The 12,855-nt window shown below is 36.8% G+C and overlaps 1 protein-coding gene across 1 annotated transcript; it reads left to right on the top strand.

Annotated features, from left to right (window-relative positions):
- Window positions 1–29: 29 nt before the first annotated feature.
- On the top strand, window positions 30–12,794 carry capgb (capping protein (actin filament), gelsolin-like b). The gene is made up of 9 exons (XM_057359224.1): window positions 30–297; window positions 4,638–4,831; window positions 9,300–9,454; window positions 10,570–10,731; window positions 10,904–11,053; window positions 11,250–11,336; window positions 11,509–11,641; window positions 11,838–11,929; window positions 12,270–12,794. The coding sequence occupies exons 2-9, from the start codon at window positions 4,639–4,641 to the stop codon at window positions 12,333–12,335; spliced, it is 1,038 nt and encodes a 345-aa protein (XP_057215207.1). The 5' UTR covers window positions 30–297; window position 4,638; the 3' UTR covers window positions 12,336–12,794.
- The last annotated feature ends 61 nt before the right edge of the window (window positions 12,795–12,855 follow it).

The raw sequence follows: 12,855 nt of genomic DNA, 5'->3' as shown, positions 1-12,855 counted from the left end.
AGGAAAGCCCACAACTTTCTAAACCGTGGTTTTCATCAAGATTTTCAGTCCACAGGATTCCCTCTAGTCAAATTTAGGCAAAACAAGCAAATCAACTTCTAACAAACCTTGTTTGCCTCTATTCTACCTGTCACATTTTAGACATCTGTTTGTTTATGTGGGGGGTGTATTTAAAGGGGTTGGGCCTGAATTAAGAACTGATGCAGGAAGTGACTGTAACGTTATCTCTACTCTGCAAAATCTCGTCCTTTCTTTCTGCAAACTTCACAGGATCCTCCAAACTTAAACTACCGCAAGGTAAGCCCAAACATTCTCGGAAATGTATACAATGTACGCGCAACCCTCATAACAGACCCCTTTTATAGTTGATTTTCACCTTACACCTAGTTTCTCATATTGTGTGGGTTTTTCAGTAGATGTGCTGTTGAGTGCTTGTTTTAATAAAAGTGCATTAGTCTTCGGAATTGAATCGCTCTAATTGACGTTCCTAAAGTAGTTTATTTTAAAGAAACATCGTGTATTTGTGATATATTCCCTAAACGCACACCCCATTGATTTTATCGCAGCTCCAGAGAGAGATTATGTTCCTTTGACTGCATGTTTTCCCGCAGTTATTCAATATGACAAGCACATCGCTATCAATGAACTTTATTACGGTGTGCTACCGCCCTTTCTCTTGAGATCTGTCACGATTTACCTTTTCTCTACGTAACTGTCATTTTTTCGTTCTTCTGTTTTTTTTAACACGTTGTTACATCTGATACAACTTTGTCCTCCAGACCTATTAAAAGCTCACATGAAGTGATGACTACGTTTTATCAGTTAATGGTTTGTTGATCCTCTCGTCTTTGTAATTTTTTGCCAAGCCTCTTTAAATTCTTAAAGGGATACTCCCACCTAAAAATGAAAATTCTGTCATCATTTACTCACCCTCAAGTTGTTCCAAACGTTTATACATTTCTTTGATCTGTCGAACACAAAGATGTTTGGAAAAATGTTAGCAACTGACATTTGTGGGACATCATTGACTACCATAGTAGGAAAAATTATTGTTTGTTGTGTAGAAAACAAAAGAAAATATTTTGAAGAATTTAGAAAAGCAAACCTTTCCAGGGCACCTTTGACCATCATTTTAATTTTTCATACTATGGTAGTCAGTGATGTCCCAGAAATGTCAGTTGCTAACATTTTTACATATATCTTTCTTTGTGTTCAACAGAACAAAGAAATTGATACAGGTTTGGAACAACTTGAGGTTGAGTAAATTATGACATCATTCTCATTTTTGGGTGGAGTATCCCTTTAAAGCTGGGTTTCAGTTTTTTCACTCCTGAGGACAATTATGCAATATGCATACAAAACATTTTAAACATATTTTTATCATATTTGAATAAAAGGTTAAGACGTTGGACATCACTTTTGGGTACTTATGTCTGCCAGTTGTCATTTCGATGCATCCTGAATAAAATAAATTGACTTGCACAAGCAACAAAATGTAAAAAATTTTTTGAAGGTAATGGAAACTATAATGGTCTCTGTGGGCCTCTTCTGGTGATGGCTTCTTTTGGTGACATGTTGCCTGGTGAATAGGAACCAATAGAAAACCTTTAAAGTCTACAAAATGGCCACAAAATGTAACAAAAAACCCTATCAAATTCATTAACCACTCCTGACAAGACACTGAGTCTTCCTCTTTTGTAGTTTTTCCCAAAGTAACAAAATGCCATGGTTGCTCCGTCATCTCCTCCTGATGATCAGAGGAGAGATGGGTGGTGGTCTGCAGTAATTATCACGCTAGTGTTTAGCGTTTGTCAGGCAACCCGACTCTCCTCGCTGTGGGGCGTCCTCGGCAGGGCCGCTCGGATTATTCCCCCGTGTCTAGTTACTGGCCGCATATAAGCTAACCAGGCCAGGTGAACACACACACATACAAACACACTGTGGATCAGGCAGAATGGAGCCGGACTCAGAAAGCATGCCGGAGCTGGTGGAAGGGGTTATGCAGTTAAGTGGACCCGTGTGTTTCTTTGTTTTAAATGTAATTCATCTTTCGCTCAGATCTTTTGTTGACAAATGTCTTCACATTACATCTCATTTTACAGTCCTGCAATTCATCGAACCATTCTGGGTCGTTACAATAATATACAATATCTCTATATTCATGCCACCCATACTTAAATGATATGCTGTTTTGTTTCTTTTTTAGGTCAAGTTGCACACATAACCTCTGTTTTCAACAGTTTGTAGAAAGGGTTATCATTTACTGTACATTGGTACTTGTGGGGACATTAGATTTATGTCTTTGGATAGGTCATTTTTATCAATAATAAGGGTTACATTCTCTTTCTGTCAGAAAATGCAAGTGTGAAACAAGACAGGAAGCTGGTTGTGGCAACTTGCATGTTTCTTTCTCTGTGGTTCATGACTCACTTTTGGCATACTTCACGCTGTGGCATGTTTGACTTTCTGTAGTCGAGCTTAAACTGACACTTCTGCTTGAAAACTGAATTGAATGCCTCCTTTTACGCCAGTGTAAGGGTGGGGTGTTCAATATACACTCAAGGCCAATGTCTCATTGTGTTCAAACTGCAAGTGATTGCAACAATGCAGCTCACATGTCATTTTTATCGCAACGTTTTTTCCAGACCGTCAAGTTTTCTTCTTCCTCAAATGTTTAAAATGATGCATACGGAAACGTTTTCTGTGATAAGGACTCTATATGTCATAGTCCTTTAAAATGGATTGTAAATATTATCTTTAAATTTATCTTTATTATACCTTTTATAATTAAAAAAACACATATATATATAAACATACTTTTTTATGAGGGAATGCGTTTTGTGTTATACTTTTTTGCAGTTTATGAGTCATGACATTGTGCCCATAGATGGACGATCTTATAATGCCACGTGATGTCAATGACCGAACATTGAATCAGTCCCTGTCTGACTGAATGAAGAGATAATGAGGGAGGGGTTATGTCATTTAGCTATCATAATCTCTGGCATAAATAGTTTCGAATGGAAACCCTGATGATTCAGTTGGGTGCATGCATTCTTCTCCTCTGTAAAGGACGTGAGCAAATATCTGGGGTTTCTTCTTATGGCATGTCTTAAGTAAGGGATAATGTACAGGGCCCAGTTGCATAAACTTAGCCGGTAAATTAAGACTGTGTAGTCTCACTGACTAACAATTAGTTGGGGCTAATCAGTCTTACTTTTCATATTTCAATGAGCACATCTACCTTTTTATAAAACTGATTTAAAGAAGTTATGACCAGTCTTAAAGAAAAAATAGGTGACTAACTTCTAAGACTAGTTTAAACTAGTCTAAGTTTATGCAAGCGGCCCCAGGTTGTTATCAGAAATAATCCCCCCGCTTCGCGTCGGGTCCTGAGCACACTGAAGGGGCTTATTTCGCGATAACAGCCGGCTGCTTGTACATTATCCCGCTTATTACACAGCTACTTGCCACATGAGAAAAAAACTGGACATCAAATGTGAATTTGAAATATTTTATTAGCCCATTTTTACCGAAAGCAGGCCTTCCGCGAGGAAGTTTACTTTAGTTTCGGTTTTAAAGTAAGAAACGACGTTCAAACGTCACGAACAGGCAAATTGGTTTAATCATTTGTAAATATAATGTCATATATGTTATTAAAAGTTTTTGTGTAATATTAAACTGCCCCTCTCAAAATGATTTGCAGCATCTGGGTTACAGGGTGTTATTAGTTTTGAGCGGTGTAACAACCCTTGGAATGTCGCGACTGGCCAATCAGAATCAAGCATTCAAATGAGCCGTGTAATAACTGGGAATAACGAACCTGCAAAAGTCGTGACTGGCCAATCAGAATCAAGCATTCCAACGAGCCGTGTAATAAAGTGACATCACGAGTGAGTCTCTGAAGCCTTTAGTGAACTGTTCAAACACGCCACCATCAGTTTGACTGGCAGTAGAATCTATGAAACATGTTGTAGAATCATGTTGCTGGCATGACACGGTTGTGTCCAAACAAACCTCTGATCCAAACTTCAAGACTACGATCTGTTTGGCAGTCAAGTTACTGACAGGTCAAGGAACCAATCAGATAACAACAGTCTTTACCTGATAGCTCTGCTGGCATCGTATTGAGAGATAAAAAAGGTGTAATTTTTATTGTAGCAAACTGTTAAAGAATACAATAAAAGATGAGGAGACAAAGACTTTGTTAAAAAGTATACGAATTGCTTTAAATAACAGATGTACTAGCATTATGTATTTTTTTTATAATTTACAGGAAATAACACGTTTCTTACTTTAATAACTACTGTATATTATCCTACTAAACCTTCTTTCCATTTTTGTAAGTCACAATTTTAGTCTATTTTAATTTTAAAGTTAAGATATTTCTACTCAAATAAAAAACAATAATTTATTTAATTATTTCTATTGACTGTTTCTCCCTTGTTATCATGTCATGAGAAAAAAATCATGCTGTGACAAAATAAAACATTTTGTTAAATTAAATTTAGTAAATTGTACAAGTAGCAAAATTCCCTTTTTTTCAGTGCAGCAGTTGTCTCCTGACATCAGTCTTTTTTGTAACTGTTTGTTATTCACTTCTTCCCTCCTCACGAACTCGGTGTATCTCTCTACAGAATGCTCCCATTTCAGGCTGCACCGGGGCAATTTGGTGAAGAGGTGAGACAGGCGGGACTCAGGTGTTGGCGAGTGGAAAAGATGAAGGCTGTTCCCCTGAATGCTGCAGAGGTTGGGGCTTTCTTCAACGGTGACTCCTACCTTGTGCTGGATAACCGGGGTGACCAGGGAGCAGACCTCCACATGTGGATTGGTGAGAGTGTTTCTTAAAAAAAAAATTTGAATCGATTTATGGATGTCATATGTACAAATGCACCAAGATGACTCATCTTGCACTTGTGGCAAATACAAATGTTTACAATGTGCATATTTGTACAATATTAGCTTTTAATACACCATCAGGTTAAATTAAGCCGTCAAAATATGAGGTGTATGGTACAAAACAGACAAAGATTTTTAAGGTATTTATCGGACAAAATTATATGGCAAAAAGGCAAATATTAGAAAATATAGGCATACAGTATGAGGGAATATTGATTTTATATGAATATACAAAAAATGCATAAGAAACGAGCAAGAAATAAAACAATTTACAACAATATTATAAGTTGTTAATACAGTATTTATTGATTTCTCTATTTTGCAAAGCCTCCTTAAATTCTTCCCAAAGCTGAGCTTCAGTTTACAATCCAAATACAACTTGAGTACAACATGAATACAGCACCTTTCATATTATATTAAAATAAATAGCGAAGACATCAATTTTGCAAAGTTGGGCATCGCTTTAGGCTAAGACTGTATTTCATTGGGAAAAGTGAATGTCAGTCACTTGGGATGATGACTGCAGGGAATGGGGTCTAAAGCCTAAAGAATGAGATGATTGCCTAGCGAGTTAAAACGATATGCTTGATGCACCTGACCCGGTCTGAATGAGTACACAGAAAGATGCAATAGAACAAATGGATGAGAGGAGAGAGGGATAAAGAGGGATGAGTCCCATGGGAAAAAGGGAAGGGCGGGTGTTTTCATAGCTCATTAATGTTTCAGCAGGCCCATGACAGGGCCGCAGTTAGGCCCATTGTCTTATTGTGTATCTGCTGCTTTAGGTAACACTAAGCTGGTTGTCGACGCAACGTTCCAACCATTCTCATTAACCATCCCTCATCCATAAACCCTCTCCTTTCTTCATTACCCAGAAGCTCTGCTCACAGTGTCTCTACCCCTTCATATTATTCATTCTTAATGAACTCCAGTCTCCTCTGAACTTACAGGGGTAGACAAGAGACAATATTGTATTGCCAGGTTTAATATGTTCTGTAATGAAGTGTTCGAAGTGCCAAGTTATTTTGTGGGGTTCTGTGCCACAAATTGCTCTGCATTTGGGTCTAACAGCTCAACATTGGTTTATCAAGACCAGAGACTGTTGCTTTATGGTAGAGACAGAGGATGTGGCCATCTCGGTTACATATCACGTGGTCCAGAATTGTGCAAAATTGCAGTAGTGTTAACAGGCATAGTATTTCCAGTTACAGTGCCTTGCAAAAGTATTCACCCCCCTTCATTTTATTCACATTTTGTTATGTTGCTTGCTGCCTTATCTTAAACTACTAAGTACATTGCATAAGTATTCATACCCTTTTCTGGGACACTTGAAATTTAGCTCAGAAGCATTAGTTTTGCTTGTTGATGTTTCTACACTTCTAGTGGAGTTAACCTGTGCCAAATTCAATTGAATAAGTGGAGCGGCACATACCTCTCTATAAAGGGTGCAACAGCTGAAAATGCATATCAAAGTAAAAACCAAGACATGAGGTCAAAAGAACTGCCAGTAGAGCTCTGAGACGGGATTATATCAAGGCACAGATCTGGGGAAGACTTCTGAAAAAAATCTGCTGTATTGAAGGTTCACAGAAGCATGTAGCCTCCATTTATCCTCAATGAAAGAGGTTTGGAACCACCAGATCTCTTACTTGAGCTGACCTCCTGTCCAAACTGAGCCATCGATGAGGAAGGGTCTTGGTTAGAGCGGTGACCAAGAAGCTGATGATCACTCTGGTTGAGCTCCATGATCATATATGGAGATGGGAGAAACTTACAGAAGGACAAACATCACTGCAACACTCCACCAATCTGGGCTTTATGGCTTAGTGGCCAGACTCAAGCCTTTGCTAAGTGAAGACACATGGAAACTTGAAATATTCAAAAACGTACCTTTCAACAAATCTTTCAAACTGTCAGAAACAAGTTTCTCTGGTCTGATGAATCTCAGTTTCATGCATCATGTCTGGAGAAAACAGTAAAGTGTGGTGGAAACAGCATCATGATGTGGGGTGTTTTTCAGCTGCAGGCACTGGGGCATTTGTCAGAGTAGAAGAAAAGCTCAACGGCACAAAATACGGAGATAATGATCATGAAAACCTAGCCCAGAACATTCAGAACCTCGGACAGGGCAGAAGGTTCATTCTCCAACATGACAATGATCCTAAGCACACAACTAAAACAATTCAAGAGTGGCTTATGGACAACTCTGTCTATGTCCTTGAGTGGCCCAGCTAGTGCTTGAACCCAACTGAACATTCTCTGTAGAAACCTGAAAATGTCTGTCTACTGATGATCTCCATCCAACCTGACAGAGTTTGAGAGGATCTGAGGAGAAGAATGACAGAAAATTGCCAAATGCAGATGTGTAAAGCTTTTCACATCATACCCAAAAAGATTTGAGTCTGTAAAGGCGCTTTAACCATCTTCTGAGTTAATGGTGTGAATACTTATGCAATGTACTTATTTTTGTTTTTTATTATATCACAGATCTGTTTTTTGTTTTGACATCATTGTGCATGGAGTGTAGATTAATGTAAAAAATCATTTAAAGTAGTTTAAGATTAGGCAACATAACAAAATGTGAATAAATTGAAGGGGGATGAATACTTTTGCAAGGCACTGTACATGTTTATATTATCATTTTAAATAAAAAAATATTTTCTTTTATCATTTTTAATGTTTTCTTATTTTTAAATAAAGTTTCACCAATCATCCATTTACTACTTGCTTTCCTTCATAACATCAGTGCCAGAAAACACAGTCACAGTCATTTCGCTTACAAAAAGAAATATTCAGATGCAAAACCCTCTAAATCCGTCAGACGACTTTTCGTTTAAATTAGCATTTTTCATCAGGCTCAAAACCAGATATTTCAGACCGGACAAGCAGTGTGTGGTATTTAGTGGGTTTTTTAAGCAAAATTATTTGAGTATCGTATACTATGTGTGGAGAGCATTCACTCAACATCATAAATCTAATTTTTGACAGAGGTGGCTTTTAGAGGGTTTCGTATCTCGTCATATATAAGTTTATTTTATTAGGTAAAGTTCTAATACTTCATGCAGTAAGCTGATAAGATATCAATATACTACTTGTATACTTGTAAGTATACTTTTCAATACTAGGACTAAATTGCCCCACATTTTAGTTTATAAACGCATACTTAAAAGTATACTTCAAGTGTAATAGTAGTGAACTTGGCATACACAACTACTTTGCTGCAACTATACTACGAATAAATTTAAAGGTATAAGCTAATAGTTTACTAGTTCAATTGTAGTACATTTTAGTTTATGAAATTAGCAACACCAGTAAACTGTTACTTTGGAAGTTTTTATATGACAAGTATATTTTAAGTTTTCTTTGAGTGATCTTAGCAAAGTACTTGTTCTCTATTATAAATTATTTATAAATACTATGTTCCCCTTTAGTTATAAATGTTTATACTTAAACTACTGTATACCATTAACCATACTTTAAGTAGATTTAAAGTACATTCCTGTGATCACTGTTAGCGTATAATACAAGTACATTAAAAGTAGACTGAATGTATACCTTCTTTGTTTTTACTTTAAAGGTGCTGTGTGTAATTTCTTGGGGAATCTATTGACAGAAATGCAATATAATACACATAATTATGTCTTCAGAGGAGTATAAAGACCTTACATAATGAAGCGTTATGTTTTTATTACCTTAGAATGAGCTATTTCTATCTACACACTCCGCGAGTCCCATGTTGTTTCTACAGTAGCCCTAAATGGACAAACTGCTCTACAGAGCTTTGCAAATGATTAGGCCGTTTCTCAATTCCAAGAGCGCAAATTCGACACCTCACTGCATGATGCCGATAAATTTCACACACTGGACCTTTAAAATGAGTATAGACCGTTTCATTGGATGCGCGCACGCCTGACCCCCAGTTAACTTCCGGTTTGTGCTTGGCTAGTGTCTAATAATATAACTATTTACATTTAATTTAATTTATGTTAATATTAATATGCATTATTAATTTGCTGTCTAACAATTGTATCAAATAAATGATTTGTTGAATTTTTTTGTATGTTCATTTTATTAAATAAACAATTTGTCGGAGAGACAAGTTTAGCCAAGTAAGGGTTCTTCTCCGTTTCTTTTGATTGTTGTCAGAAAAAATCTACAGGCACTCTATTGTTTATGAATGTATACCGGAAATTCAGTTGGGGGTCACAAAAGTGCGCATGTGCAGTAGCCTAACGTTTGTTTATGTTGTTAAGATGAAACCGTCAATACTAATAGCACACTTGAATAAACTTTATTTGTAAGTGTGAAGGATTACGTTTGAAAATCCAAAAGTGAAACAGACGTAAACTTCAAAAAATGATTAAATACATCTGTAAGAGTTCTGTCTGTCTCTGTTACAGGTGAGAAATCCTCTCGTGATGAGCAGGTGGCCTGTGCCATGTTGGCCACACAGTTGGATAACTTCCTGAGCGGAGATCCTGTCCAGCACAGGCAGGTTCAAGGTTATGAATCCCCAGAATTCATGAACCTCTTTCCCCGAGGAGTGAGCTACAAGGTGATATGTGAGAGAATCACACATAGATACATGCGATGTACATACTCTTACACACTCTTACCCTGCTTCACAGTGCCATGGAAGAACTGAATGGTTCCACAAAGAATCTTTAACATCCAAAGAACATTTCTGTTTCACAAAAGGTTGTAGTGGAAAAAATAAGAAAGAAATGTTATTTTGGGGAACCAAAAAAGGTTCTTCTATGACATTGCGGTGGAGATCTTTTTTAAGAGTGTCGGCAAAAGTGAGTCATAGAACCCAGCTGCAGAATTATTCACAAAAACAAAATCCCGGGAGGGATTTTATCTCTTCAAAATAAAAAGAGGAACTTCCAAACTAGAAGAAAACTCATTTAAAGGACCCTGGTTGAATAAGCAATGCTAAATGAAAAATTAATCTGAAAAGGATGCAATCAATGTTGGAACTGGAAACAAGAACTATAGAGAACGTTACAAAATAAAAGACGAGACAAAATAAGACGGCAAAGTTGTTACACATCCAGAATTTGATATTGAATTAAAACTGATGTTGTTACTCTGTTTACAGATTTAGCAATTGGAAAACTCTTTTAAAGAAAAATAAAATGAATGTAGAAAACCATGTTTTTTTCTAAACTGTGTTTCCAGTACCCTTGTAGGAAACTGCCACGTTTTATGTACAGTAATTATGGAGACTTTATTTTCAATATTAGAACCGTGAGTAAGCAGACGAAAACAAATACGTGTTGTAATCCATACCGTTTACCTTGCGGTTACCTTAAGCATTGTCAAGTTACTGGTTTCTCTTTTTGAAGGGACCTTGTGAAAAGCTCAATGTGTAATTAAAAGAAGTTATTTCACCTGACAGGTGACTGCTGTTATGATGGTCATTTTATACTCTTTACTTGCTGAATTAGTTGTAAAAACCAGAGTATGTTTTAAATGGCAATTTCGCAGCAATGTTTTTTTTACAAGTGTCGTCATTTGACAAAAAAGCAGTGAGACACAAATGGGCTAATAAGTGCAAGTGCTTTATTTAGCAGTATGGATACAATTAAAATGCGTTAATGCAAAATAGCGTGGTTTAAACCGCGTGTGACTTTTCTGTTGTCATGTACTTTCGTTTGTCTCTCACAGGAGGGAGGTGTTGAGTCTGGCTTTCGGAGAGCACAATCTGGATCTGGTCCTATTCAGAGATTATATCAAATCAAAGGGAAACGAAACATCAGAGCCAAGGAAGTGGACCTCAGCTGGGAGAGCTTTAACAAAGGGGACTGTTTCATACTCGACCTTGGCGAGGTGTGTGTATGTGCGTGCGTGTGAGCCTTATATAGGTTATGTGTCTCTGTGTATCTCTTTATGTATATGCAGTATGTGTATATATCATTTTAATAATCAGCACAATCGCTAGACATGTCTGTACAACAGTAACATACATTGTTTGAAGTGTGTGTGTGCTCGTCTTTTCCAGACGATTGTGTCGTGGATCGGCTCTCAGGCAAACATCTTTGAGAAGCAAAAGGTGAGGGAGATTGCCACTCTTATTAGGGACACAGAGAGACACGGCAAAGCTCAGATCACTAACATCAATGAAGGAGAAGAAACCCAGGAGATGCTACAGGTCAGTGTATTTTGGAATACAAATCTGATGTTGAATTCTGCTTTTCTATCATTTTTATAACTTGACGCTTGTTTCGTCTTTCGGCTTGTTTCCCAAAACTGATTTCATTCGAGGCAAAACAAATTCATAGACACCATGAGGAATTCTAACAGTGTTGCTATTTTCCTGTCTGTCTTCTGTTAAAACTAACCAACAGGTTCTCGGTCCAAAGCCAGAGCTGAAAGAGAGCACTCCAGAAGAAGACAGCCAAGCAGATGCATCAAACTCCGCCTCGCTCTACAAGGTGCTTAAAATGATGTGTGAGGCTTGTGTGTCTTTTCCTAACCGTAAATACTTTTTCAGATAACTGGCAGAGACTTGCTGTGTATAGGAGTGTCATCCATACTAGTTCTTCTTTGCATTTCTTTACATGTGCATTTCTATGCTATAAATGTTCCCAAAATTCTGATTTGCAGGTTTCAGATGCAACAGGGTCAATGAAGTTGACCAAGGTGTCCGAAAAAAGTCCATTTGCCAAGGACTTGCTCGTACGTGATGACTGCTTTATCCTGGACAATGGGGCCAATGGAAAGATCTTTGTTTGGAAAGGTAAGAAAAATACTTATTTTCATAATGATAACTTGGAATTTGTATGTTTTCATGTTCAAGTTGAATTGCTTACTTCTATTTTTAGTATTAGTATTTTATTCTAATTTCATTATTTATAATTTCATATTCAAGTATGTGTTTGTCTTTTTCCAGTCTTAAAAAATGTAATTGAAATGGTGTTTTTTGTATTTAACAGGTAGTGGAGCTAATGCAGAAGAGAAGAGGGCTGCGCTGAAGATGGCAGATGATTTTATTAGTCAAATGAATTACCCCAAGATGAAAACACAGGTCTGTAAAATGAATCACATGCTTCTTATAGGTATTGTAAAAGAATGTATGTGCACTAGCTGCACCACAGAGAAAAGCAAAAACAAGTTTTAGACACTTAAGACCCTAAATATACGTACAGTCCATCCCAGAAGTCACACCACTTTGGTTGGGTCAATGTTTGGTTGTTTGTTGGCTGGTTCCATTCTGACTTAACAAATACATTTTAAAAGTAACGTTAAAACATGTACAAATCTGGGTGATTTTATAACTTGTGTTGTATAAATATAAAATTTATTTATACTTTAAATTTGAATTACATAAATTATGTCTTTCTAAGCCTTTTCTGTTTGTCATACAGGTGGAGATTTTGCCACAGGGCAGAGAGACTGTTATCTTCAAACAATTTTTCCAAAACTGGAATTAAATCATCCTTTTGCAGTGCATAATCCAAGAATAAACCTTTTCCAACCAGTAATCAAAGAGAGACATGCAATTGACTAAAATAAAGACACGGAGATGTTACATTATATACATATGTACAGTTTTATTAAATATAGGATCAGGATTTATTCAAGGAGAGTTGCAGTAATGCATACAGGCTTTGGAATTTGCTAACATTTTTACTTTAAAAGGCTGTTTATATTACACGAATACACATTTTAAAGAGTTTTTAATTATTTTTTTCTTTTTTTGATTGAGAAAGTCAAGTCTGTTACAACCCTAGTAACCCACAAACCCCTAAGATCTCAATCGTACTTACAAAATAATGTTACAAACCAGTTTTCAAGCCAATATGCTTTTTCGCAAACTCTGTGTAAACATTTTTTTACTCATTTTGTGTATGGAACTGCAGCATGGCAATAAAAATGTAAGCGCAACAACAGAGGAAAGAATTCTGGGATTTCTTTTAGGACCAACATGCCATTCGCTTGGAATCCTCCTTA

This window comes from Triplophysa rosa, linkage group LG18 (assembly GCF_024868665.1).
Source record: "Triplophysa rosa linkage group LG18, Trosa_1v2, whole genome shotgun sequence".
In the NCBI taxonomy this organism is placed as follows: Eukaryota; Metazoa; Chordata; class Actinopteri; order Cypriniformes; family Nemacheilidae; genus Triplophysa; species Triplophysa rosa.
The sequence above is the reverse complement of the archived record's forward strand: the minus strand, read 5'-3'. Positions and strand labels throughout refer to the sequence as shown.